Source organism: Carcharhinus amblyrhynchos, chromosome 8 (genome assembly GCF_965287045.1).
Source record: "Carcharhinus amblyrhynchos chromosome 8, sCarAmb.v2.hapA, whole genome shotgun sequence".
Lineage (NCBI taxonomy): Eukaryota > Metazoa > Chordata > Chondrichthyes > Carcharhiniformes > Carcharhinidae > Carcharhinus > Carcharhinus amblyrhynchos.
In genome coordinates, this window is record NC_137331.1 from 27,839,364 (window position 1) to 27,863,172 (window position 23,809).

At 41.9% G+C, this 23,809-nt stretch overlaps 1 protein-coding gene across 1 annotated transcript in view; it reads right to left on the bottom strand.

Annotated features, from left to right (window-relative positions):
* LOC145346478 (regulator of G-protein signaling 22-like) overlaps positions 1-14,586 on the bottom strand; it is a 103,209-nt gene extending 88,623 nt beyond the window's left edge. The window contains exons 1-3 of the mRNA XM_080193791.1: positions 13,886-14,586; positions 12,872-12,900; positions 6,550-6,612 (exon numbers count right to left, since the gene is read on the bottom strand). Coding sequence (XP_080049917.1) covers positions 6,550-6,612; positions 12,872-12,900; positions 13,886-13,925 — 132 coding nt within the window. The 5' untranslated portion in view covers positions 13,926-14,586. The remainder of the gene's footprint in view (positions 1-6,549; positions 6,613-12,871; positions 12,901-13,885) is intronic.
* Positions 14,587-23,809: the final 9,223 nt, after the last annotated feature.

Sequence of the window (23,809 nt, forward strand, 5' to 3'; positions counted from 1 at the left end):
AAGTCAACTCCATGCTGTAACTTACATTAAGGCAATTGTGACAAATTCTATCCAGTTTAAATTATTTTAAAAATATATTTTTTCTGTTATTTGAATCTGGAACTTAGCTTGGGCTTTGCGATGTTGAAAAGGGTTCTCACATTACGATGCATCAATCATAGTTTTAAAATCTGGATCAAATAAAATGATATGGTCAGGCTTTTGCCTGTCAAAGATACTTGCATGTTCCTTTTGTCTCTGCCGTCTCACTAGAAGAAGTGAATTAAACTGTGACAGCAATGATTCATTCTGAGTGATGTATTTATCCTCTATTTCTGTTTGTAGGAATTTGCTGTTAGCAAATTAGCTGTCACATTCCAATACTTGCTACATTTCAGAAAGTATTTAATTGGTTGTAAAGGTTTTTGGGATATCCTGAGGTGCCATCTAAATGTAAGTTTGGAGCACTTCCATTATGTCAGCTTGTATACAAATAAAAAGAGACGTGACCCAGGCTAGCATTCCATGTTATTCTGTATCGTTTTATTGGGTGGGACTAATAGGGTCCCAGCAGGATCGTTTCTCACATAAAACTTTCCATCACGTTTAATTTTCAAACATTGTGAATATCAATCCTTTTATTGTTTTGTTTAAATCAATGAGGCTAAGGCTGAGTGCATTTTATATGTTTATGTAATAATTCTTGTTCACTAGGTAAGGGAAAAACATGTTTATTTACAGGTAAAGGCTATTACAGAAGTTTGCAGCCATGTTACTGCAACCAACTTCTGAGAAGGTTCTGGAGCAGAAATCCCTGGTTTCCGGGGTAATCCTTCACCTTGCTCCCAGATTGGTTCTTTGGATCATATGACCCTTACTCTGCAGATTGATCCTTAAAGGGGCAATCACCACATCTCTCCCCCTCCAAGCAGTGACACAGTGATTCGCACTGCTGCCTCATAACGTCAAGAAACCTGGGTTCAATTCTGGCCTCAGGTGTCTGTGTGGAGTTTGCACATTCTCTCCCTGTCTGCATGGGTTTTCTCTGAGTACTTCAGTTTCCTCTCACAGTCCAAAGATGTGCAGGTTAGGTTGACAGCCCATGCTAAATTGAGCCGTAGTGTCAGGGGGATTAGCAGGGTAAATACGTGGGGGTCATGGGGCTAGGGCCTGGACAGTATTGTTGTCAGTATAGGCTCGGTAGGTCAAATGGCCTCCTTCTGAACTGTAGGGTTTCTATTCTATGTTTCTGAGCTCGTTTATACAAATGTCAATGCTTAATTTACACAGTCCAAGATAATTAAACATTTAATACATGAGTCCAGTCCATTATAAATTAAGTCTTTCAGGTGGCTTCTGATTTCTAGTGGAATGATGTAACTTCTTTATCTGGAATACTTCCACTGGAGTACTGTCAGTACAAAACACATTCACAAATGTCTCTTTGGTACACACATCTCAGCTCCTTCTGTTTCCAAAGGGATGTCAGTTACACCTGTAACAGGATGACCAGATACTCCAATGCCCACACCCAAATTTCCTCACATGCATAACCTCATTCACTGAAACCGACCGTGTTGACTTATATGAATCATGGTTTGTCTTGACTGCTCTGGTTGGCCACTACCCTTCCCAGCAAATTTGGAAACGTGAGGCCCGCTCTTGTTCAGGTGATAGTTCAGTAACAACTCTGCTGCTGGGACTCTTGTTGTTGCATGTAGAGTGGTCCTATGGCCAAGGTAGTGTAAGATTCTGGTCTCCACGGTCCCTCCCAACTGCTTCTTTAGACTTAAAGGTTCGTTCAGCTAGTCCGTTGGATGTTGGGTGGTAAGGTGCAGTCATCATGTGTTTGATACCATTGCAGGCAGTGAAGTTTTGAAGCATTCTTGAAGGGTTTTCCATTATCAGTGACTGTGACTTCAAGTATTCCATGGGTGGAAAAACATTGGCATAATTTCTCAACTGTAGCATGTGATGATGGAGGCTTCATCTTAAACACTGCACATCGACAAGAAGCCCATGAATGGACCTACATTATCAATATGGATTCGTACACATGGGCTGGCCAGTCCACTCCCAAGGATCAGTTGGGTTGTAGCAGGTAACCTTTGCTGCAACTGGCACTGTTCACAATACTTGACTAGGCTCTCAATGTCAGCAATGCCAGGTCTCCAGATATAACTCCTGACGAGCATCTTCATCTTAGCTGAATAACCCAGTGCCCGTATGGGTGTATCTAAAAGCAATCCTCCTCATAGTACAGGGATAATTACTCTTGCTGCCCAAAATATGATGCCAACTTGGCAATTCAACGTATATTTTTGTATAAAATATGGTTTTATCTCTTCAGAAACTGGCTCATTAACCCACCCCACTAAGACTCTGTGCCTCATTAACCCATCTCATTAAGACCCTGTACCCTTGGACAGCAATGGATCCTGACTGATCCAGTACTTGACCTGTTTTGCTGAGACTGGCAATGCATCCTGGAAATTCAACGGCATGACAATTTCCTGTGGTACTGGGGGAGGTGCAACACTCTCTTGCTAAGGCAGCTGACTAAGTGCATTCACTGTGCATGTTCCTGGCCCATGCTTGAAGGTATATTCATAGATGAGAATTAAAACCCAACGCTGAATTCTTGTTAATGCAATTGGTATAGCCTTGTCTTACTTAAAAAGACCCAAAAGCAGTTTGTGATCAGAAACGAGTGCCTACCATACAAGTACCGGTGGAATTTCTTGACACCAAAAACCATTGATAGTCCTTCTTTCTCAATTAGTGAGTAGCCTTTTTTGGCCTCTGAGAGGGGACACTGTCTACACTTCCCACTGCCTCGGAAAAGCAGCCAGCGTAATCAAGAACCCTACGCATCGCAAATGTACTCTCTTCCACGTTCTTTCATCGGGAAAAGGATTCAGAAGTCTGAGGTCACATACCAACTGACTCAAGAACAGCTTCTTCCCTGCTGTCATCAGATTTTTTAATGGATTTATCTTGCATTAAGTTGATCTCTCTCTACACCCTAGCTATGACTGTAACACCACATTCTGCACTCTCTCCTTTCTTTCTCTATGTACGGTATGCTTTGTCTGTGTAGCGCGCAAGGAACAATACTTTTCACTGCATACTAATACATGTGACAATAATAAATAAATCAAATCAACCCTATTAGCTTTTTAGGTCCATTGGCATCTCATCGGACAACACTGCAACAATGCCATATAAAGTTGCATCACAGGTTAACACCAGATTTTGTTAGACAGACAAATGCACTAACAAGTTCAAAGAATGCAGAATTGTTGTGCTTTGTTAACAGCTTATTTCTGGGGCATCTTCCAAACCAATGCTGGTACTTCTTTAGCAGCATATGAAAGGGGGCCAATAATGTCAAATCAGGTAAAAAAAATGCCCAAAGTAATTCACTGTTCCTAAAAATGGCTTGAGATGTGTTTTTGAGGACCAATGCCTCCTTTATGGCTGTGACCTCTTCTTCCATTGGGTATAATCTTTATGCATTTACACAGTACCCCAGATAGGCTATTTCAGTAGCTTGAAAAGTACATTTCTCCTTCTTGACACAGACTCCAGCCTCTTGAAATCTCTTTAGCATTTCCCCCACATTAGCTGGGTGCTTGGCTTCTGTTGATCCAGTTATAGATCATCAAGATACACTACAACAACTCGTGGCAGCCGTTGCAACAGACTTTCTGTTGTTCTGTGGAAAATAGCACATATTGATGACACACCAAAGGGCTGGCACATATATGGGAACAAACCTATGTATGTGTTTATCATAACCTCAGAAAGTCTTATCTATATCAGGCTACTGATATGCGTGACTGATACCCAGCTTTGTATAAGATTGATCCTTCAACCATCTTTGCATACAAGTCTTCAATCTTCGGGATTGGATATTTATCCAACATGGCAATGCAACTTGTAGTCCCCACAAATGCAGACAGTCTTGTCTCACTTCAACCTGTAGACTACGGGTGCTGCCCATTCTGTGAACTGAACTGAATAACACCCAGTTCTTAATTCGGTATCCACCTTTTCTCAAGAGGCAGATAGTGGTCTGGTGCTAGTCTTGTCCCCAAAATGAAAAGAGGAGTTGCCTCTGAGTCTTCGCTTGCAGGCCCTTTATCTCGCCTAACACGTCACTGAAGACGCTTTTGTACTTCTTCATCAATTTGAGCAGTCAGTGTTCCTGCACTTTGAAAACCTTTGTCTAATTTAACTAGGTCTCCTTAAGCCAACCAAGGCCCAGACACTAGCTTACAAGCACTGTTGTTTCCATTATTTTATGGCTTCTTCTGTGTAAGTTAACTTTGCTGCAGTACTCTAGTAGTTCAGAAGGAGCCCAGCAGTTCAATTGCTGGGCTCCTTCTCTCAAGTAATGAAATTTGAGAGAAAGCACGTGTCCTGATGTCTGCTTTCATTTTAAGAGACTTTCTATTAGAATCACTGAATCATACAGTGCAGAGGAGTCAAGTCTGCACCAACACATGAGAAACACTCAAACTCCCACCTAATCCCATCTACCAGCACTTGGCCCAAAGCCTTGAATGTTATGATGTGTCAGGTGCTCATCCAAGTACTGTTTAAAGGACGTGAGGCAACCTGCCTCTATCACTCTTCCGGACAGCACATTCCAGACGGTCACCACTGGATTCCACTCAGTGTCAAACCAAAGTGGCATAAAACAATCTTTCTGAATGATTATTATTACATTTGATTCAGTTCAAGCCCCGATTCTGGACTTTAAAGCTTTAATGAAAAGTGAAAAAAACTTTCCATGTAAAGTACCAGAAAGTCCTGCTCAGAAAAATTTCATTCTGTAAAATCTACAGCAAACCTGCAAAAAATACATTATTGCAAGATTGAAGTCATAGGATCCAGACACATTCTGCAATCACAATGTATTCAAAGGGAGTTGATCAATTTATGCAACCTTAATTGAACAAAAGGAATCCTTTTGATCACATTATATCTATACCAATCCTCACAGATTAGAGAATTATACTCATATGACTAGAGTGAAACTTGTAAATTACAGACACTTTGCAGATTATCAGCTGTCATTTTTAAAATAGTCGTTGTACGCATTATTTTAAAAAATCCCAGCAAACTTGAAGCAGCCCCTGAAATTTTGATCAGCTTTCATCAGCAGTTACAAAGGTATGAATTCTTCTCCCAATCACCAGTGTTGCATTCTGTTCACTTAATCATTTTGCTGTTCAAATTCCTGTTTCATTTCAAGCCACTCTCCCCCTTGCAGCAGTGCAATTCCAGTGATGAATTGTGGTTCTAATAGTAGAGTAATCAAAGGTTAAGGATTTGTGCTGATATATTGAAGCTGGAAAAGGCAAATTGACAGTGGCATGGTTGCACAGTGGTTAGCGCTACTGCCTCACAGCGCCAGGGACCCAGGTTCGATTCCAACCTTGGGTGACTGTGTGGAGTCTGTACATTCTCCCTGTATCTGCATGTGTTTTTTCCGGGTGCTCCGGTTTGCTGCCACAATCCAAAGATGTGCAAGTTAGGCAGATTGGCCATGCTAAATTGCCCCTGATTGTGCCAAGATGCATAGATTTGGGGGAATAGTGGGGGAAATGTGTGGGGTTAAGGGGATAGGGTGGAGGATGAGCCTGGGTAATATGCTCTGTTTGAGAGTCGATGCAGACTCAGTGGATCGAATGGCCTCCTTCTGCACATTTGGGAGGGAATATAAAACAGGTTGCATTATGTGTACAAGTTGAACCATAAGTCTGCAGGAAAATTGATTGGCAAATTAGGGACTCCTAGGTGTGTCTATTGCACCGTAGAGCAATAGAGAGACAGAGATAGCTGTAAGAGCCAATCATCTCATTCCCCAAAGCCAAAACTCCTCCAAGAAGCAGATCCACCATCAAAAAATGAAAAAAAAAGAAAATATGGTCATAGAGTCAGGAACTGAAAGAACAATGAATGCAGCATTGGGGAAGGAAAGGATGGCCCTTCCCATTGTAACAAGTGCGATCATTGATTTGGAAGGCTGTTGAGGTCACATTTGTGCTACCAAATAAACCTGTTGGACTTTAACCTGGTATTATGAGACTTCTTACTGTGCTTACCCCAGTCCGACGCTGGCATCTCCACATCAAGATCAGTAAATGCAGCTCAGAATGATAAAGTAGTGTTTTTTATTGAAAGAAACAGTTGTACTGAATGTGGAGTCCTTCATCCATAGAGAAACTTCCATCTCGGAAGCAAGACAGTGTAGGCAGTGGTTTCTCTACCTCCATGAATTCTAGTAAGAGCTCACCATTGTACAACTGCCCAGTTTTTAACAAAATATACTGTGGCTTTGTGCTAACCTTTCTGTGTCACGTTTTAAGTTGTAAAAAGGCTTGCTGTTTTGAAGGCTGTATATAATTCATAACTTACTAGAATCTGTGGTTTCAGAGCCCCTCGTGTATATTTTACCATGTAAATTACTTGTGTCTCAGTGAATTTGTTTTGCAGGTGCCCAGTTTCTGAGTGCCTGCATATACAGGTTTCAGTGTATTTAATCAAGGAAAGACTTACCATGAGACTGAGAAACGTATTGAAATAATCGCTGAATAGATTATCTGTTAGCAGGTATTCTTCCTAGAATTGTAAAAAAAAGAAAAATTCAAACTCTTACTCTTTCCAACCATCATAATATGGTTTACTATGGACCATGGTGTTTCTCAATTTAAAAAGGAAGGATAGCTATGAAAGGCTAAATTTTGCTTGTAATCTTCCTTGGGGTGAAATATTTTTGTGCATCAAAATGTGATTTGCTTTGATTTATTGTCACATGTATTAACATACAGTGAAAAGTATTGTTTTTGCGTGCTATACAGACAAAACTTACCATTCATAGAGAAGGAAGCGAGAGATTGCAGAATGTAGTGTTACAAAAATAGCTAGGGTGTGGAGAAAGATCAACTTAATGAAAGGTAAGTCCATCCAGAAGTCTGACAGCAGCAGGGAGGAAGCTATTCTTGAGTCAGTTGGTATGTGACCTCAAACTTTTTTCCGAAGGAAGAAGGTGGAAGAAAGAATGTCCAGGGTGCATGCGGTCCTTAATTATGCGGCTGCTTTGCCGAGACAACAGGAAGTGTAGACAGAGTCAAGGGATGGGAAGCTGGTTTGCATGATGAATTGGGCTACGTTCACGACCTTTTGTAGTTCTTTGCGGTCTTGGGCAGAGCAGGAGCCATACCAAGCTGTGATACAACCAGAAAGAATGCTTTCTATGGTGCATCTGTAAAAACTGATGAGAGTCGTAGCTGATATGCCAAATATCCTTAGTCTTCTGAGAATTTAGAGGCGTTGGTGAGCTTTCTTAACTATAGTGTCGGCAAAGGGGGACCAGGACAGATTGTTGGTGGTTTGGACACCTAAAAACATGAAGCTCTCGACTCTTTCTACTTCATCCCTGTTGATATAGACGATCATGTTCTCTTTTATGTTTTCTGAAGCTAATGACAATCTCCTTCATTTTGTTGACATTGAGGGAGAGATTATTGCTGCTACACCGATTTACCAGATTCTCTATCTCATTCCTGTACTCTGTCTCGTCATTGTTTGAGATCTGACCCACTATGGTGGGGTCATCAGCAAACTTGAAAATCGAATTGGAGTGGAATTTAGTCACACAGTCATAGGTGTAAAAGGAGTACAGTAGGGGGCTGAGAACACAATCTTTTGAGCTCAGTGCTGAAAAATTGTGGCATGTATACAAAATAAGGAACAATACTGAGAGAATCAGCATCAATGTCAAGCACCTTCGTGTGTATTGTGTGTTAACTACTACCCCAGCATTTAGCAATTGATCCAGAATGTCCTCTGATAAGTCAGTGTGTTATTTTATTGCAAATCAGGATTGATCTAAGATAAAACAACCCATCTCACTGGCAGTTAGAATCTTTCCCAAACTTCACAATAATGGGTAGTGCTGAAAGTGGAAATAAATGTTGCTTTTCTGAGGTTGGGGCTAAAGTGCATTGAAGTGGCAGAGCATGGGGACTTTACCTCAAAGCTAGCTGTATTTGATATGGAGTGCCCACTCCTGATAAGCACAAAAGTTCACCCCTTCCAGAAAGTCTATAATATTAGAGCAATAACGTTATCCTTGATATTTCAGTATTATTAGTACCACTTCAAGTGGTCTTGGTCTTCCTGACCTAAGCAGATTTACCAGGAAGTTGCCTGGTTATGGAGGGCATTAGCAATGAGGAGAGGTTGGAGAAACTTGGTTTGTTCTCACTGGAACGATGGAAGTTGAGGGGCAACCTGATAGAAGTCTACAAGATTATGAGGGGCATGGACTGAATGGATAGTCAGAAGCTTTTTCCCAGGGTGGCAGAGTTAATTACTAGGGGGCATAGGTTTAAGGTGCAAGGGGCAAGGTTTAAAGGAGATGTACGAGGCAAGTTTTTTTCACACAGAGGGTGGTGGGTGCCTGGAACTCACTGCTGGGGAACTAGTGGAAGCAAATACAATAGTGACATTTAAGGGGCATCTTGACAAATACATGAATAGGATGGGAATAGAGGGATATGGTCCCCGGAAGGGTAGGGGGTTTTAGTTTAGACGGGCAGCATGGTCGGTACGGGCTTAGAGGGCCGAAGGGCCTGTTCCTGTGCTGTAATTTTCTTTGTTCTAAGGAAAAGAAGTCCATCCAGAGTACCTGCTACTGACCAATTTTTGTTACATAAATTCAATTACATTCTGCCCGTTTTAACGTGAAACACAATTTACTTAACAAATGTAACCTATAGGTAACCACCCATTGCTAAATGGGTGGTTACCTATAGTGGTCATATTGCTAAAAGGGTGGATGCTAAAAACGATATGATGCCACTTAAATCTGTAAATTATGACCTAACACATGTTGTAAAATCCTATCCCGAAACTGTGTTTTCACCTTCTTTGTGCCCCACAATTGGTAACAGAACTTTCAGCCACATAAGTTATTCCTTCTCCTGTATCCTTTGGAACCACCTCCCTAAACTCTTCAATCTTTTCACTTCCTTCTCCTCATTGAAAATCCTCCTTAAACTCTCCCTTTGTAATGTCGAGGTCAGACCTCATTTCAAACAAAAATACAAGAGTCCTTGTCAATCCAACAGCTGTAGGGTAATACATTGGATTGCATGGAGTCTGGGTAAGGAATAAGATCTCCGTCTGTTTTATTTTCAAGTTAAAGTATGGCATTAACTTGTTTACATACAAGTTAAAGTATGGCATTAACTTGTGGCACAATGCTGCTGTCCCGATCTCCCTGAGCCAGAAACTCCGGGTTCAGGTCCTATCTCATTTCAGATGTTGATGGCCACAGAAAGTGGGTTCATAATGTGACAAGTTGATTACCAGCCTGCTTGTGGTTCCTATTTTCAAGAAAGGGAACAGAGATAGCCCGGGAAATTACCGACCGGTGAGTCTGACCTCAGTGGTTGGTAAGCTGATGGAGAGGCTTCTGAGGGACAAGATTTACGAGCATTTGGAGAGGTTTGACATGATCAGAAATAGTCAGCATGGTTTTGTCAAGGGCAGGTCGTGCCTTACGAGCCTAGTTGAGTTCTTCGAAAATGTGACTGAACACATTGACGAAGGAAGTGCAGTGGACGTGGTGTACATGGACTTCAGCAAGGCATTTGGTAAGGTCCCCCATGCAAGACTTCTTGAGAAGGTGAGAGGGCATGGGATCCAAGGGGCTTTGGCCTTGTGGATCCAGAACTGGCTTGCCTGCAGAAGGCAGCGAGTGGTTGTGGATGGGTCTTTTTCTGCATGGAGGTCAGTCACCAGTGGAGTGCCCCAGGGATCTGTTCTAGGACCCTTGCTGTTTGTCATTTTCATAAATGACCTAGATGAGGAAGTGGAGGGATGGGTTAGTAAGTTCGCTGATGACACGAAGGTCGGTGGTGTTGTGGATGGTCTGGAAGGATGTCAGAAGTTGCAACAGGACATAAATAGGATGCAGGACTGGGTGGAGAATGGCAGAACGACTTCAACGCGGATAAATGTGTAGTCGTCCATTTTGGCAGAACCAATGGGATGAACGAGTACACTATCAAGGGCAGGAGTCTTAGTAGTGTTGAAGAGCAGAAGGATCTTGGGGTCCGGGTCCACAGGACTCTTAAATCGGCCTCGCAGGTAGAGGATGTGGTCAAGAAGGCGTATGGTGTACTGGCCTTCATTAATCGAGGGATTGAGTTTAGGAATCGGGAAGTAATGCTGCAACTTTATAAGACCCTTGTCAGGCCTCACTTGGAGTACTGTGCGCAGTTCTGGTCGCCGCACTATAGGAAGGATGTAGAAGCTATTGAAAGGGTACAGAGGAGATTTACAAGGATGTTGCCTGGACTAGGAGGCATGCCTTATGAAGTTAGGTTGAGTGAGCTGGGACTCTTTTCCCTGGAGAGACGAAGGTTGAGAGGCGACCTGATAGAAGTTTATAAAATGTTGAGAGGAATAGATAGGGTGGATTCTCAGAGGCTATTTCCCCGGGTTGAAATGGTCGCTACGAGAGGACACAGATTTAAGGCGCGGGGAGGCAAGTACAGAAGTGATGTTAGGGGTAAGTTTTTCACTCAGAGGGTGGTGAGTGAATGGAATCGGCTGCTGTCAGTGGTGGTGGAGGCGAACTCGCTGGGGTCTTTTAAAAGACTTCTGGACGAGTATATGGGATTTAATGGGATTGGGGGTTATAGATAGGTCTATGGATTGGTAGGTGTTGATGTGATCGGTGCAACTCGTGGGCCGAAGGGTCTGTTTGTGCTGTAGTGTTCTATGTTCTATGTTCTAAATCCTTCCAATGTGCCTGATGACAAGTGGTTAAGAGAGGGAGAGTTTCGTGGTCAGCCACCCTGCAAAAGGCAATGGCAAACCACTATAATACATTGCCAAGAATAATCTTGGACCAATCCAGTGGAAGCCCATGGTTGCCAACACCCTTTTAAAGCCTGACACCAGACGGAAAGGGATTGTTATTAACATTATCAAACCAGAAACTTCCAATAAGACTAGGTAGGCTTGCTGTTCTGATTCCTATCTACAATGCTAAGATGCACTGTAGGTCACTATTAGGATTCAGCAGCATCTAACTATCTGCTATTTCAGTTTGTTTGTATTCTGTTGCTTCACTTTCAGGTTCTGCTCGGATTGTGTGATCTCTCAATGTTTTAGTTAATGGACTATTTTAAAAATATGCTACTGTTTTACAACTAAATCACAATGATGCAATTAATTTGTTGGATAAGTTGTCGTTTTGTTAATTTGTTGTTACAACTAAATCAGAATGATGCAATTAATTTGTTGGATAAATGTGTAGTGGTCCATTTTGGCAGGTCAAATGGGATGAAGGAGTATAATATCAAGGGTAAGACTCTTAGCAGTGTAGAGGATCGGAAGGACCTTGGGGTCCGGGTCCATAGGGCTCTTAAATCTTGCAGGTAGAGGATGTGGTTAAGAAGGTGTATGGTGTACTGGCCTTCATCAATCGAAGGACTGAGTTTAGGAGTTGGGAGATAATGTTGCAGCTTTATAAAACCCTAGTCGGACCTCTCTTGGAATACTGTGCTCAGTTCTGGTCGCCTCATTACAGGAAGGATGTGGAAACTATTGAAAGGGTACAGAGGAGATTTACAAGGATGTGACCTGGATTGGGTGGCATGCCATATGAGGATAGGTTGAGGGAGCTCGGTCTTTTCTCCTTAGAGAGACGAAGGATGAGAGGTGACCTGATAGAAGTATATAAGATGTTGAGAGGTATAGATCGGGTGGATTCTCAGAGGCTTTTTCCAAGGGCTGGAATGGTTGCTACAAGAGGACACAGGTTTACGGTGCTGGGGAGTAGGTACAGAGGAGATATCAAGGGTAAGTTTTTCACTCAGAGGGTGGTGGGTGAGTGAAATCGGCTGCCGTCGGTGGTGGTGGAGGCAAATTCGATAGGGTCTTTCAAGATACTTCTGGATGAGTACATGGAACTTAATAGAATTGAGAATTATAGGTAAACCTAGTAGGTATGGATATCATCAGTGCAACTTGTGGGCCGAAGGGCCTGTTTGTGCTGTAGTTTTTCTATGTTCTATGCTCTATGTTCTAATTTCTCTCTCCCTATGCATAGTGAAAGTTTATTTTATCCTTACCTGTTTTAAAAAAAACACTAAAAAAATGACAACTGGAATGAACACCGAAGAGCAAAATGCATCCAAAAGACTAAAACATCCCAATTTATATGCTGTGATTGCTCTTTTCAACATAAGCAAAGCTTTAAATCAACAACTTAAAATGTCAGTTTCCTTCTTAGTAGTATGTGAGCATCAAAGTAAAATGAACTGACCAGCATTAAAATTATTCAGCTGAGAAGGAATGTGAATGGAAAAGCTATATTAGCATTGATGGCAAGATCACCGAGATTCCATCCCAAATCAAACAATGAAACTGGTTTTGAAAGCAAAATACTGCAGGTGCTCAGAAATCTGAAATGAAAACAGAAAGTGCTAGGGGGAGAACACAGCAGGGCTGGCTGGCAGAATCTGTGGAGTGAGAAACAAGAGTTAATGTTTCCAGTCGGTATGACTGAAGTTTGTATGTTCTCCTGTGTCTGTGTGGGTCTCCCCCACCCCCACCCAACAGTCTAAAGATGTGTAGGTTAGGTGGATTAGCCATGGGCCTGGGTAAGATGCTGTTCATGGAGCTGGTGCAGACTCAATGGGCCAAATGGTCTGCTTCTGCACTGTAGGGATTCCATGGTTTCTTCTGATGGTTCTAAGTGTTCATTATCTCTCTACAGATGCTGCCAGCCAGACCTGGTGAGATCTCCCTCCCTACCCCACCAGCTTTTTCTGTTTCTAATTAGAAAGAGGCTACTCACAAAGTCATCCGCTGTTATATCAGGAGGTTCTGGAAAATAAAGAATTCCATTGTGAGCTGTTTAACAATGTCATCCTCGCAACCTTGCTTGTCAATTAAATTACCTTCAGAAACATTTACAGGCTGACAACAGAGGCCTAGCTAGAAAACCAAATCACAGGGCCATTCCTAAGAAGTATGCATCTGAGTACTTCAGAACTTTCAGAGTACTTCAGAGCCCAGAGCTCAATCACCTCAAATGCTGCAGCCAACAAATTCCCCTTGATGCATTAATTTAAGGCAACTGAAATAAAACATTACAATTATTCCCCACTTTAGATGGTGGACAAGGCATAAACTTCAAAATTAATTCCTTAAGTGAAACTCTTCACCTTACATTGAAATAGACTGTTGTGCGAACCGCAGCATACAGAGATCAGATCCCACAAGAGCTGTTCTCTTTTATTAAATCATTTTTATTATTTTGTCAGTGTCACAGTAGGTTTACATTAACACTGCAATGAATTTACTGTGAAAATCTCCTAGTCACCACACTACACCACCTGTTCAGGTACGATGAGGGAGAATTTAACATGGCCATTCACCTAACCACCACATCTTTTGGACTGTGGGAGGAAACCAGAGTATGCGGAAGAAATCCACGCAGACATCAGCAGAAAGTGCAGCCTCTCCACAGTAAGAAGTCTCACGATACCAGACTCCACACAGACAGTGAACCCAGACTCCTGGCACCGTGAAGCAGCGGTGCTAACCATTATCCATCATGCCACCCCTTCTCCACTATTACCATCTTAACGCGATTATATCACCCCATAATCTGCCTTATTCAATGAGTGTTTTAGCATATCATCACACTCTGTTCTCCACTGGAGATTGGTGGTAGGATTTTGCAAGCTGATGGACCTGCTTTGAGGCATTATTTCTGCGGCTGGTGAGTCTTTGAGTGACATGAACCCGGGGCTTTCCAGCTGATAGCCGGCTATGTTACCCATTGAGCCCTTCTGTGCCCACATACCGGTCGTTAACTTGTCTGCGGGTTTGTCCCCCTGCTCCATCGGCACGGTGTAACTTCACGACAGAAATCGAGGAGAAGGCGAAGTATTGATATTATAAATGAGAATCGCTGGTCGTAGTCTTGTCCCTGGCTGGTGACTTCCCTAATAAAAATTCCGGGGTGGAGAGGAGATGACTCCAGCTTCTGAACCTGTTTCTCCTTTAGTGGGGTGTCAAGTCTGGCGCAACGGGCTATAAAGCTGAGCGATTAGTTCGTGATTAATTTTTACGGCTGGACATGGGGAAACAAATAAGGGCTGATGCTTTTGTGCCGACCTGGGTTGCTATGGAGCTGCAGACAAAAAAAACCTCAGGCATGAACTGAACAAACAATACTCCCACAATCCGTGCCCTATCACTTGGATACAAATGTCTCAGCTTCTCCTTTTGAGACTACTTCAACAGACATTTGGTACAACAACTGTTCAATCTGGTGGCAACCAGCTGGTGAAATGGACGCAGGAGAAGATCCGATATTGTCACTGCATAATAATCAACTTATCAAGTCTTGTTGTCTTGAAACGCTGGGGTATTTTTCCTCGTCCCACGGGATTCTGTCTTAACTAACTTGCACTGAGTTCCAGTGAGAACATCAGCCACCAACGTCACAAAGCAAAGCAACAGAACGTGTCTTTATTGTTTTAAGGAGGGAGCAGCAACAAAAAAAAACCGAGTAGAAATGCATGCACCCGAAATGTACAGTCCAGTGAATCAAATTTAGGCTTTTGGTTTTTAATTTCATAGAATCCCCGTGGTGCAGGAGGCTATTCAGCCCATCGAGCCTGCACCAACAACAATCCCACCCACCCCACCCTGTTATTCCCCCTGACACTAAGGGACAATTTACCCTGGCCAATCCACCTAACCCGCACATTTTTGGAATGAGGGAGGAAACCCACGCAGACACGGAGAGAATGTGCAAAGTCCGCACGTACTTCTTATAAGCAACTTTCGAGTTCTGAAACAAATTTATGATAACAAGGCTGGAGTAACCAAGATTGTGAAATACATTACAAAGCAGCAGGTGCTGGTGGAGTTTCAGGTAGCGCCACCTCATGCTGGAACGTGGTGGTTCTGCACTGGATTAGATCCAACAAAACACATTGGAAGATTAAGAAGTTCGGAGGAAATAGGGAAAGGATGGGAACGTTAAAGGCTTGTTTCGTTTTCCAACAATGCTGACTGACTTGCTGAGTAGTTTCAACGTTTCCTTTTTTAAAAAAATTCACATTGCCCGCATCCGCAGTATTTTGTTTTTGTAGGTGAGAGAACCATTAGACTGAGGAGAAATATTGAACCGGATTTTGTGGTTCTGTGGATGGTGCTTGCCCCGACCTCAAAAAAAGTCACTACGCAAGAGTCGAGCAGTGTATAACAGCCTGAATATCACCCGCTGCTCGTCTGACTCCGGCATCGGGTAAAATTTTCCAAAAAAAAATTCTAAGTATCAGAAAAGTTTCATTGTGGAGTTTCATTCCGTTTTTTTCAACGAGCTTCCATATGCAATTACCCCCACCCTGCCAATTTTTTTTGGCCGGAGGGAGTTTCAGTTGGTAGGAGTCGTAGGGGTGGAGTCTAAGCTCCAGTTTTCAGACTTTTGGGATACTTAGAAATCTTTTGGGAAAATTTTGCCCACAAATCTAGCTTCTGGAAGATACATCAACCCCCTATACTCCGTACCTACCCACTTACCCCCTATCGCCCAGGCCCAGACCCCGACCACCACCACTTGATCTAGAGTTCCCCGCTTTCTCCTGCCTCGCGCCTATTAATGTGTTTATTGGACTAAAGTTTGATACTTGAATGTCCTTTTGATCATGATCAAACACATTCAATGTGTCAGTTTTTCCCGTGGATTCCAGGACTTCTGTTGTCTCTTGAATCTGGTCTCTTGCCTCACAAAGTCCTTCAAATTTTAACTGCTAATTTAACTCAAACATCCATACAATACCGTTGAAACTTTGAATCGTCAACACTAGTAGATCCTTCCCAATCCTAAACTTCCAGTCCACCTTAACTGTTGAAACTACTCACTTCACGGCTGCCTGCTTTTTTTTTCAATGGCTTCCTATCAAAGACTGTGACTTTCTCAACCTGACGAAAACAGTACTTCAGTACTGATTCTCTCAAGCTAGACTTTAACTGACTGAGCGATTCCTTGGCAGTTAAGCGATTATATATTTTATATTCATTATCTTTTAGGGCAATTACTTTAGCCCTGGCAATCTGTCTATACTGGATCCACTGATCTCTAATGCTAGCATATAGAAATCCTCAGTCCTGTGACGTTACTTTAGTCAGTAAGCCTAACATTGGCTTCCTGCAGCAATCCCTCACCCAGTGACAAATACCTGTCAGAGCAATCTCCAACATAAATGCTAATTCTCTCTGACAAATGCCCCCCAGCAAGTGTCCTGTGACATGTGCTGACCTTTGGCAAGTGCAAAGACCTTAATGATGCAATCCCAATTTTACACCTTTTGCAGTTCAATCTTCAGCCCAAGTACGTGTATATGGATCAATCACAACTAATACTTCCAGCTCAATATTTGCAACTTCTGATCAATGCTTCTAACATTCCCACAACAATCTAATCTTAATTTGAATCTCTAGCCAAAGGTCCTTTGACCATTTAAGGCCCAAGACCATTCTTCTAGCCAATTAGCTTTGCAGCCTTGGCATTCCTTCTAACTAGTTAAACCTTTGACTGGAGGCATTGGAACACTTAGTCCTCAATTCACCTTTCCTGACCAATCAATATTGAAGGTTTGACTCTTTGCTGCTAAGCTAGATTTGCTGGAGTTAAAACGTGCAAATGTATCCTAGTTATAACTTCAGTTCACCCCCAAAGGATCCGCATATTTTTTCTTAAAGGCACATCTCAGTATTTGGCACTTAAGAGTTGCCATTTTTAAAAATACCCCAAAATCACAGTACAGTTTGATAATTTAAGCCTTATTGATTATACAACTGTGAAGGTAAGCATTGACAAATTTACATACTCAGCAAACCAGAAATTAAAATACACCAATTTCCTTTGCTTTTTATTATTTTACAGAAGAGCCCAATGGTCTATGCCCACGACTGTTTATGATCTTATACAGTGATTTCAATGGTGAAGCTTAGTGTCACTGCCAGAAAATTTGGATTTCATAAAATCCTGCCAGTGCAGAAAGAGGCCATTCAACCCATCATGTCTGCACTGACATCACTCCCCCAACAAAATATCCTACCCAGGATCTATCCCTGTAGCCTCATATTTACCCTGCTTGACCCCTTAACCTACACATCTTGAGAAACTAAGGGTCAATTTAGCGTGGCCTGCACACCTTTGGACTGTGGGAGGAAACTGGGGCACCCAGTGGAAATCCACACAGATAATAGAGAGAGAGAGAGAACATGCAGACTCTGCACAATGACCCAAGGCCGCACACTGTGCTAACCACCGTCCTGTGCCAACTTTTACTAGAGCAGCAAACTTGAATTTCTGCAGACTTACTGGAGGACATAATTATAAAAGGTAGTCAGTAATAAATCCAATAAGGAACTTAGGAGAAATTTTACCCAGTGTTTAGAATGTGGAAAGTGCTACCACAAAAGAAGTAGTTGCGGTGATGAGCATAGATGCATAAGGTCAAGAGTGAAAACAGATAAACACATCACAGAGAAAAGAACAAAGGATATTTGATAATGTTAGATGGGTGGCCACACTTGATTTTCAGCTAGAATTGGCACCAAATGACAAGTTTGGACATCATACTTCCCTTTCTTCACATTCCAAAATGAATGCTTCTCTTGCTTTAGTGGCATGGTAGCACAGTGGTTAGCACTGCTGCCTCATAGTGCCAGGGACCCAGGTTCAGTTCCTGGTTTGGTCACTGTCTGTGTGGAGTCTGCATGCTCTGCCCACGTCTGTGTGGGTTTCCTCCCACAGTCTAAAAGTCAGGCTGGTTCGCTGCATTGGGTATGCTAAATTCTCTCTGTGTACCTGAACAGGTGTTGGAGTGTATGGGATTTTCATAGCAACTTCATTGCAGTGTTAACGTAAGCCTACTTGTGACAGAAGTAAACTTTAAGACAGAGAGATAATGCATTAGTGTACAGACAAAGTCAAAACCACAATAAGATTATTTTGAACTTTATCGACCATCCTGGCTCCATGACCAGTATCCTACAGACGATGATATACATGCATGATACCATACAGAATTAAAGTCTAGTTTAAATCATTAATCAGAATGAGTATTTATCGAAGTGACTATATACTGGTTTAGCATGCGTACAGGAACTTAATATGGCATCAGATGATCCAGAATGCTGTAGAAGATTCCAAGAGATTCAATGTTTTTAAGCAAAAGCTTGAAATATTAGGTTTGAACTAGTCATCACATTTATATTGAATTTGACTTGGCTGTGTTCTTGCAAATATAAAAAGCACAAAAGGAGGACATGCCCCTGTCTACATCAATGGGGATGAAGTAGAAAGGGTAAAGAGCTTCAAGTTTTTAGGTGTCCAGATCATCAACAACTTGTCCTGGTTGCACGCCCCCCCCCCCCACTGACACTTATAGTTAAGAAAGCCCACCAATGCCTCTACTTTCTCAGAAAACTAAGGAAATCTGGCAATGTCAGCTACGACTCTCACTAACTTTTACAAATGTACCATAGAAAGCATTATTTTTGGTCATATCTCAGCTTGGTATGGTTCCTGCTCTGCCCAAGATTGCAAGGAACTACATAAGGTCGCGAACGTAGCCTAATCCATCACGTAAACCAACCTCCATCCATTGATTCTGTCTACACTTCCCACTGCCTTGGCAAAACAGCCAGCATAATTAAGGACCCCATGCACCCCAGACATTCTCCCTTCCACTTTCGTCTGTCAGAAAAAATAGTGGGGGTCAATGGGTGCTATTCGGATTGGCGGTTGGTGACTAGTGGAGTGCCCCAGGGGTCGGTGCTGGGGCCTCAGCTATTTACCATTTATATAGATGATCTGGAGGAGGGAACCGAGTGTATGGTGTCAAAATTTGCTGATGACACCAAGATTGGTGGAACGGCAAATTGTGCGGAGGGTGTGGAGAGTCTGCAGAAGGATCTAGATAGGCTGGGCGAATGGGCCAGGAACTGGCAAATGGAATTTAATGTTGGCAAATGTGAGGTTGTCCACTTTGGTAGGAATAATGGTAGGAAGGAATAATGGTAGGAAGGACTATTACTTACGTGGCGAAAAACTGCAACGTGTGACGGTGCAGAGGGACCTCGGGTCCTTGTGCATGAGTCGCAAAAACCCAGCCTGCAGGTGCAGCAGGTGGTCAGGAAGGCGAATGGGATGCTGGCCTTCATAGCGAGGGGGATTGAATATAAAAGTAGGGAGGTCTTGTTGCAGCTGTATAGGGCACTGGTGAGGCCGCAGCTGGAGTACTGTGTGCAGTTTTGGTCGCCGCACTTACGCAAGGATACTTTGGCCTTGGAGGGAGTGCAGAGGCGGTTTACTAGGCTGATTCCGGAGTTGAACTATGAGGAGAGGCTGAATAAACTAGGCTTGTACTCGTTAGAGTTTAGAAGAATGAGGGGAGATCTCATTGAGACATATAAGACGTTGAATGGGATGGATAGGATAGAGGTGGAGAGGCTCTTCCCGCTCAGAAAGGAAAGTAGGACTAGAGGGCATAGCCTCAAGATAAAGGGGGAGCGGTTTAGAACGGAGTTGAGGAGGAACTTCTTCACTCAAAAGCTGCCTCGCTCAATATTTTGATAGATTTTTGATAGGCAAGGGGATTAAGGGATATGGGGAGAGGGCGGGAATGTGGAACTGAGCCACGACAGATCAGCCATGATCTTATTGAATGGCGGGGCAGGCTCGAGGGGCTAGATGGCCTACTCCTGCTCCTATTTCTTATGTTCTATGTTCTTGTACAAAAGTCTGAGGTCACATACCAACCGACTTAAGTACAGCTTCTTCCTTGCTGCTGTCAGACTTTTGAATGGACTTATCTTGCATTAAGTTGATCTATCTCTACACCCTAGCTATGACTAACACTACATAGAGAAGGAAATGAGTGCAGAATGAACAGTATGCTTTGTCTGTACAGCACACAAGAAACAAATACTTTTCACTGTATGTTAATACATAACAATAATAAATCAAATCAAAGCTCACCAAGTGTAAATTTGCGATAGACAGTAAACTTGGCCTATATCCCATATCCTATAATTAAAGGTGCCCAGATATTTTCTTTAATGTGAGGGATCTTGGCCTCTTGCGTGATTTCATAAGTAGTCATTTTTGACAACTTACATGTGAATGTTTTTAAAAAGTCACAATTTGGCAAAGGTTAATGGACATTTTACACAGATGAACATAACACGATAATGCTTCAAAGACTGGAGTTTTGTTTTGGGCTTTCTGCATTAGTACAACTTTTAAAAATACTTTAGATATGCTTTAGTGGAAAATAAGTTTACAAATTCTAATTAATCATTCATCTCAGCAGTATAAGCTTGTACAATCTGATAATGTAACAAAATATTCCAGTACATTGCAAACATCTACATTATTCAATTGTGACCAGCTTGCTAAACTAATGTGCAAATAGTTAAGTAAATACGTCATACATTGGGTACTGCATTTTGCTCCAAGATGTACATATAACAGATGTTGTAGCATGCACATATCTGTCATACTGTGCGAGAGTCAGTTAGTCCAGAAGTATGAGTTCGGAAGAGTCATATTGGACTTGAAACATTAGTTCTTCTTTCTCTTTCCAGCATTTTTTGTTTTTATTTCAGATTTCCCGCACACTCAGTATTATGCTTTTATCTGAGGTACAACTCAACTGGTGTAATTGAGATTAACACTTTAATTACTAAAAAGGCTTACTAATTTAATTTAATTGGTTTTTGATAGAGTCCACTCCCACGCAAGAAACCATTGCATTAAGTGTGCATTCTTTGGCCTCAGACAGCACAACTCAGGATCATGGGTTCAAATTTCATTAGTACGTGCATATAAAATATAATGATTTTGGTTATATCTGCAAAAAGAGAAAATATGAGAAAGCAAGTCAGGTGATATCTCAGTGTGGGACAGAGAGAGAAGCAATACTTAAGGTTATGATGAGAGGTCATTGACCTGAACGTATAGTAAGCATTTTCACTTACATATAGTGTCAAGAAAATCCAAAATAGAGAAATCCATCACAGAATAAAGGCACAAATGAAGGTAAAATGTGTATAATCCACTTGCCATGATAGAAACATGGCTACAGGATGACGAAGACTGGGAATTGAATATTCAACAAAAAGGAAAAGGTGGTAGTGTTGCGCTGATAATCAACACATTAATTAAGGGAGTATCTCAGATTGGAAGAGCAAAATGTGGAATCTGTGAGGAGCTGACATTAAAAAGGGGCAGGAAACATTAGGAATTGTTTAGGTCACCAAACACAAGTGGTAGTGTGGAGAATGGTATTGATCGGAACATTAGAGAAGCACGTAGCATGGGTGCCTCCAATCTGCATATAGACTGGGTAAGTCTATTGAGCATGAATGCAGTTTCTAGACTGTTTTCTAGAGCAGAATATTGAGGAATTGACTTATGCAACAAGAAAGAGCTAATTGTTAGGATGCCAGGTCAGGAAGCCCAAAGTATATTATGAAGCCTGACTAGACCCCAACAATTTTTCTACTTGCAGTTTTTAGTATTGAAAGAGGTAGTAATGGAAATAGTGGATGCATTAATGACCATCTTCCAAAATTCTGGAATGGTTCCTGCAGACAGGACAGTAGTAAATATCATCGCACTATTTAAGAAGCGATGGAGATCAAATACAGGAAACTTTAGACCTGTTAGGACTTTAACAGTAGGAGGAAAAAGGCAGTAATTTGTTATAAAGGATGCATTAAATGGAAACCTAGATATTAATGATCTGTTTGGAATTAGACAACAATTTATAAATGAGGTATCATATTTGACTAATTTGGAGTTTTGAGGATATTACTAACAGACTTGATAAACATGGACATTGTGTATTTCAATTTTCAGAAGGCTATCAATAAGGTCCCCCACAGAAGTTGGTTAACAAAATTCAAACACATGGGATAGGAGGTAATCTATTGGCATGGATTAAGGTTGCAGGCAGAAAGCGGAGAGTAGGAATAAACATATTATTCTCACTGTGATTATTGTGTTGTGACTATTAAGGATAATACCCCAGGGGTTCACAATATTAATAAGATGTGGGGACTAAATATAAATATTTCCAAGTTCATGGATTATAGAGCTAGGTGGGAATGTTTTCGTGAGGAAGATGCAAAAGTTGCTTCAAAGGTGACTTGGACAGATTTAGTGAGTGGGCAAAAACATAGCAGGTGGAATATAATGTGAGATTATCCACTGTGGTAGGAGGAACATGTGTAGAGCATTTCTTAATTAGTAAGAGATTAGCAAATATAGATGTACGAAGGGACCTGGGTGTCCTCATCAATAAGTCACAAAGCTAATATGCAGATGCAGCAAGCAATTAGAAAGGCTAATGGTAGTAGGACTAGGGGGCACAGCCTCAAGATAAAGGGGAGGCGGTTTAGAACGGAGTTGAGGAGGAACTTCTTCACTCAAAGGGTGGTGAATCTCTGGAATTCTCTGCCCGTTGAAGTGGTGGAGGCTGCCTCGCTAAATATTTTTAAGAAGCGGGTTGATGGGTTCTTGATAAGAGAGGGGATTAAGGGTTATGGGGAGAGGGCGGGAAAGTGGAACTGAGCCACAACAGATCAGCCATGATCTTATTGAATGGCGGGGCAGGCTCGAAGGGCTAGATGGCCTACTCCTGCTCCTATTTCTTATGTTCTTATGGTAACATTTATCAAAAGAGAATTTAAATACAGGAGGAGCAAAGTCTTGCTTCAATTATATAGAATATTGGTTCGACTACACCTGGAGTTCTGTTTGCAATTTTGGCCCCATTACCCTCAGAAACATATTATTTCCTTGAGGGGCTGTAATGACTGTTCACAGGATGTGCTTCCAAGATTGAGGGACTGATCTATGAAGAGAGGTTGGTATTAGACAAAAAGATTTATGAATGGGACACCATATTGGATTATGACGTCTGAGAGTGTTTGGGGAAACTGGCCCACGTTTTCAAGAGTTTTGAAGACTGAGGGGTGATCTCACTGAAACCTACAAAATATTTAAAGGGATAGAAGGGTGGATGCAGATAGGATGTTGCTCCTGGTTGGGAATCTAGAAGGGCACACAATTTCAAAAAGTGGGGAAGACACTTAGAGGCTTGAGATGAGGATGGTTCTTTTACTCAGGAGGTTGTGAATCTTTGGAATTCTCTATCTTTGGAAGCTCAGTTGGCAAGTATGTTTAAGTAAAGGTTGACAGATTTCTAAATGCCAATGACAATAGGAATATTATGAGAAAAAGACATTGAAGTGCATCCGCCATGATTGTATTGAATGGTGGAGCAGGCTTGTGGGTTGAATGACCAACTCTCACTCCTATGTTCAAGTGGGAAAGGAGAGTAAGATTAAGAGTGTTCAGATGGTAATGGCAGGCATGTAGATGCACAAGGGCATTAAGATTCAAGATCCTGCAGCATGAGTAGTAGTAATGTTAGAGTATAAGAGTGGGGAATGGGAGTTCTTAATTGCAGCAGTACTAGGGTATGAAAATTGAAGCAGGGCATGTGTGGAGTTCAAGGGATCAGAAAAATATAGTATCACATGGAAACACTTTCTGGAAAAGGAACAACATTAATGTTTAGTGCTGGGAAAATGAAAATGATAGTTGTTTGGAATAAGTCAGCAGATTTGATGATTGGTGCAAAGAGAAAAAACAAAATCTTGAAAGGCATTGAGTGAAAGGACAGAAGGAAAG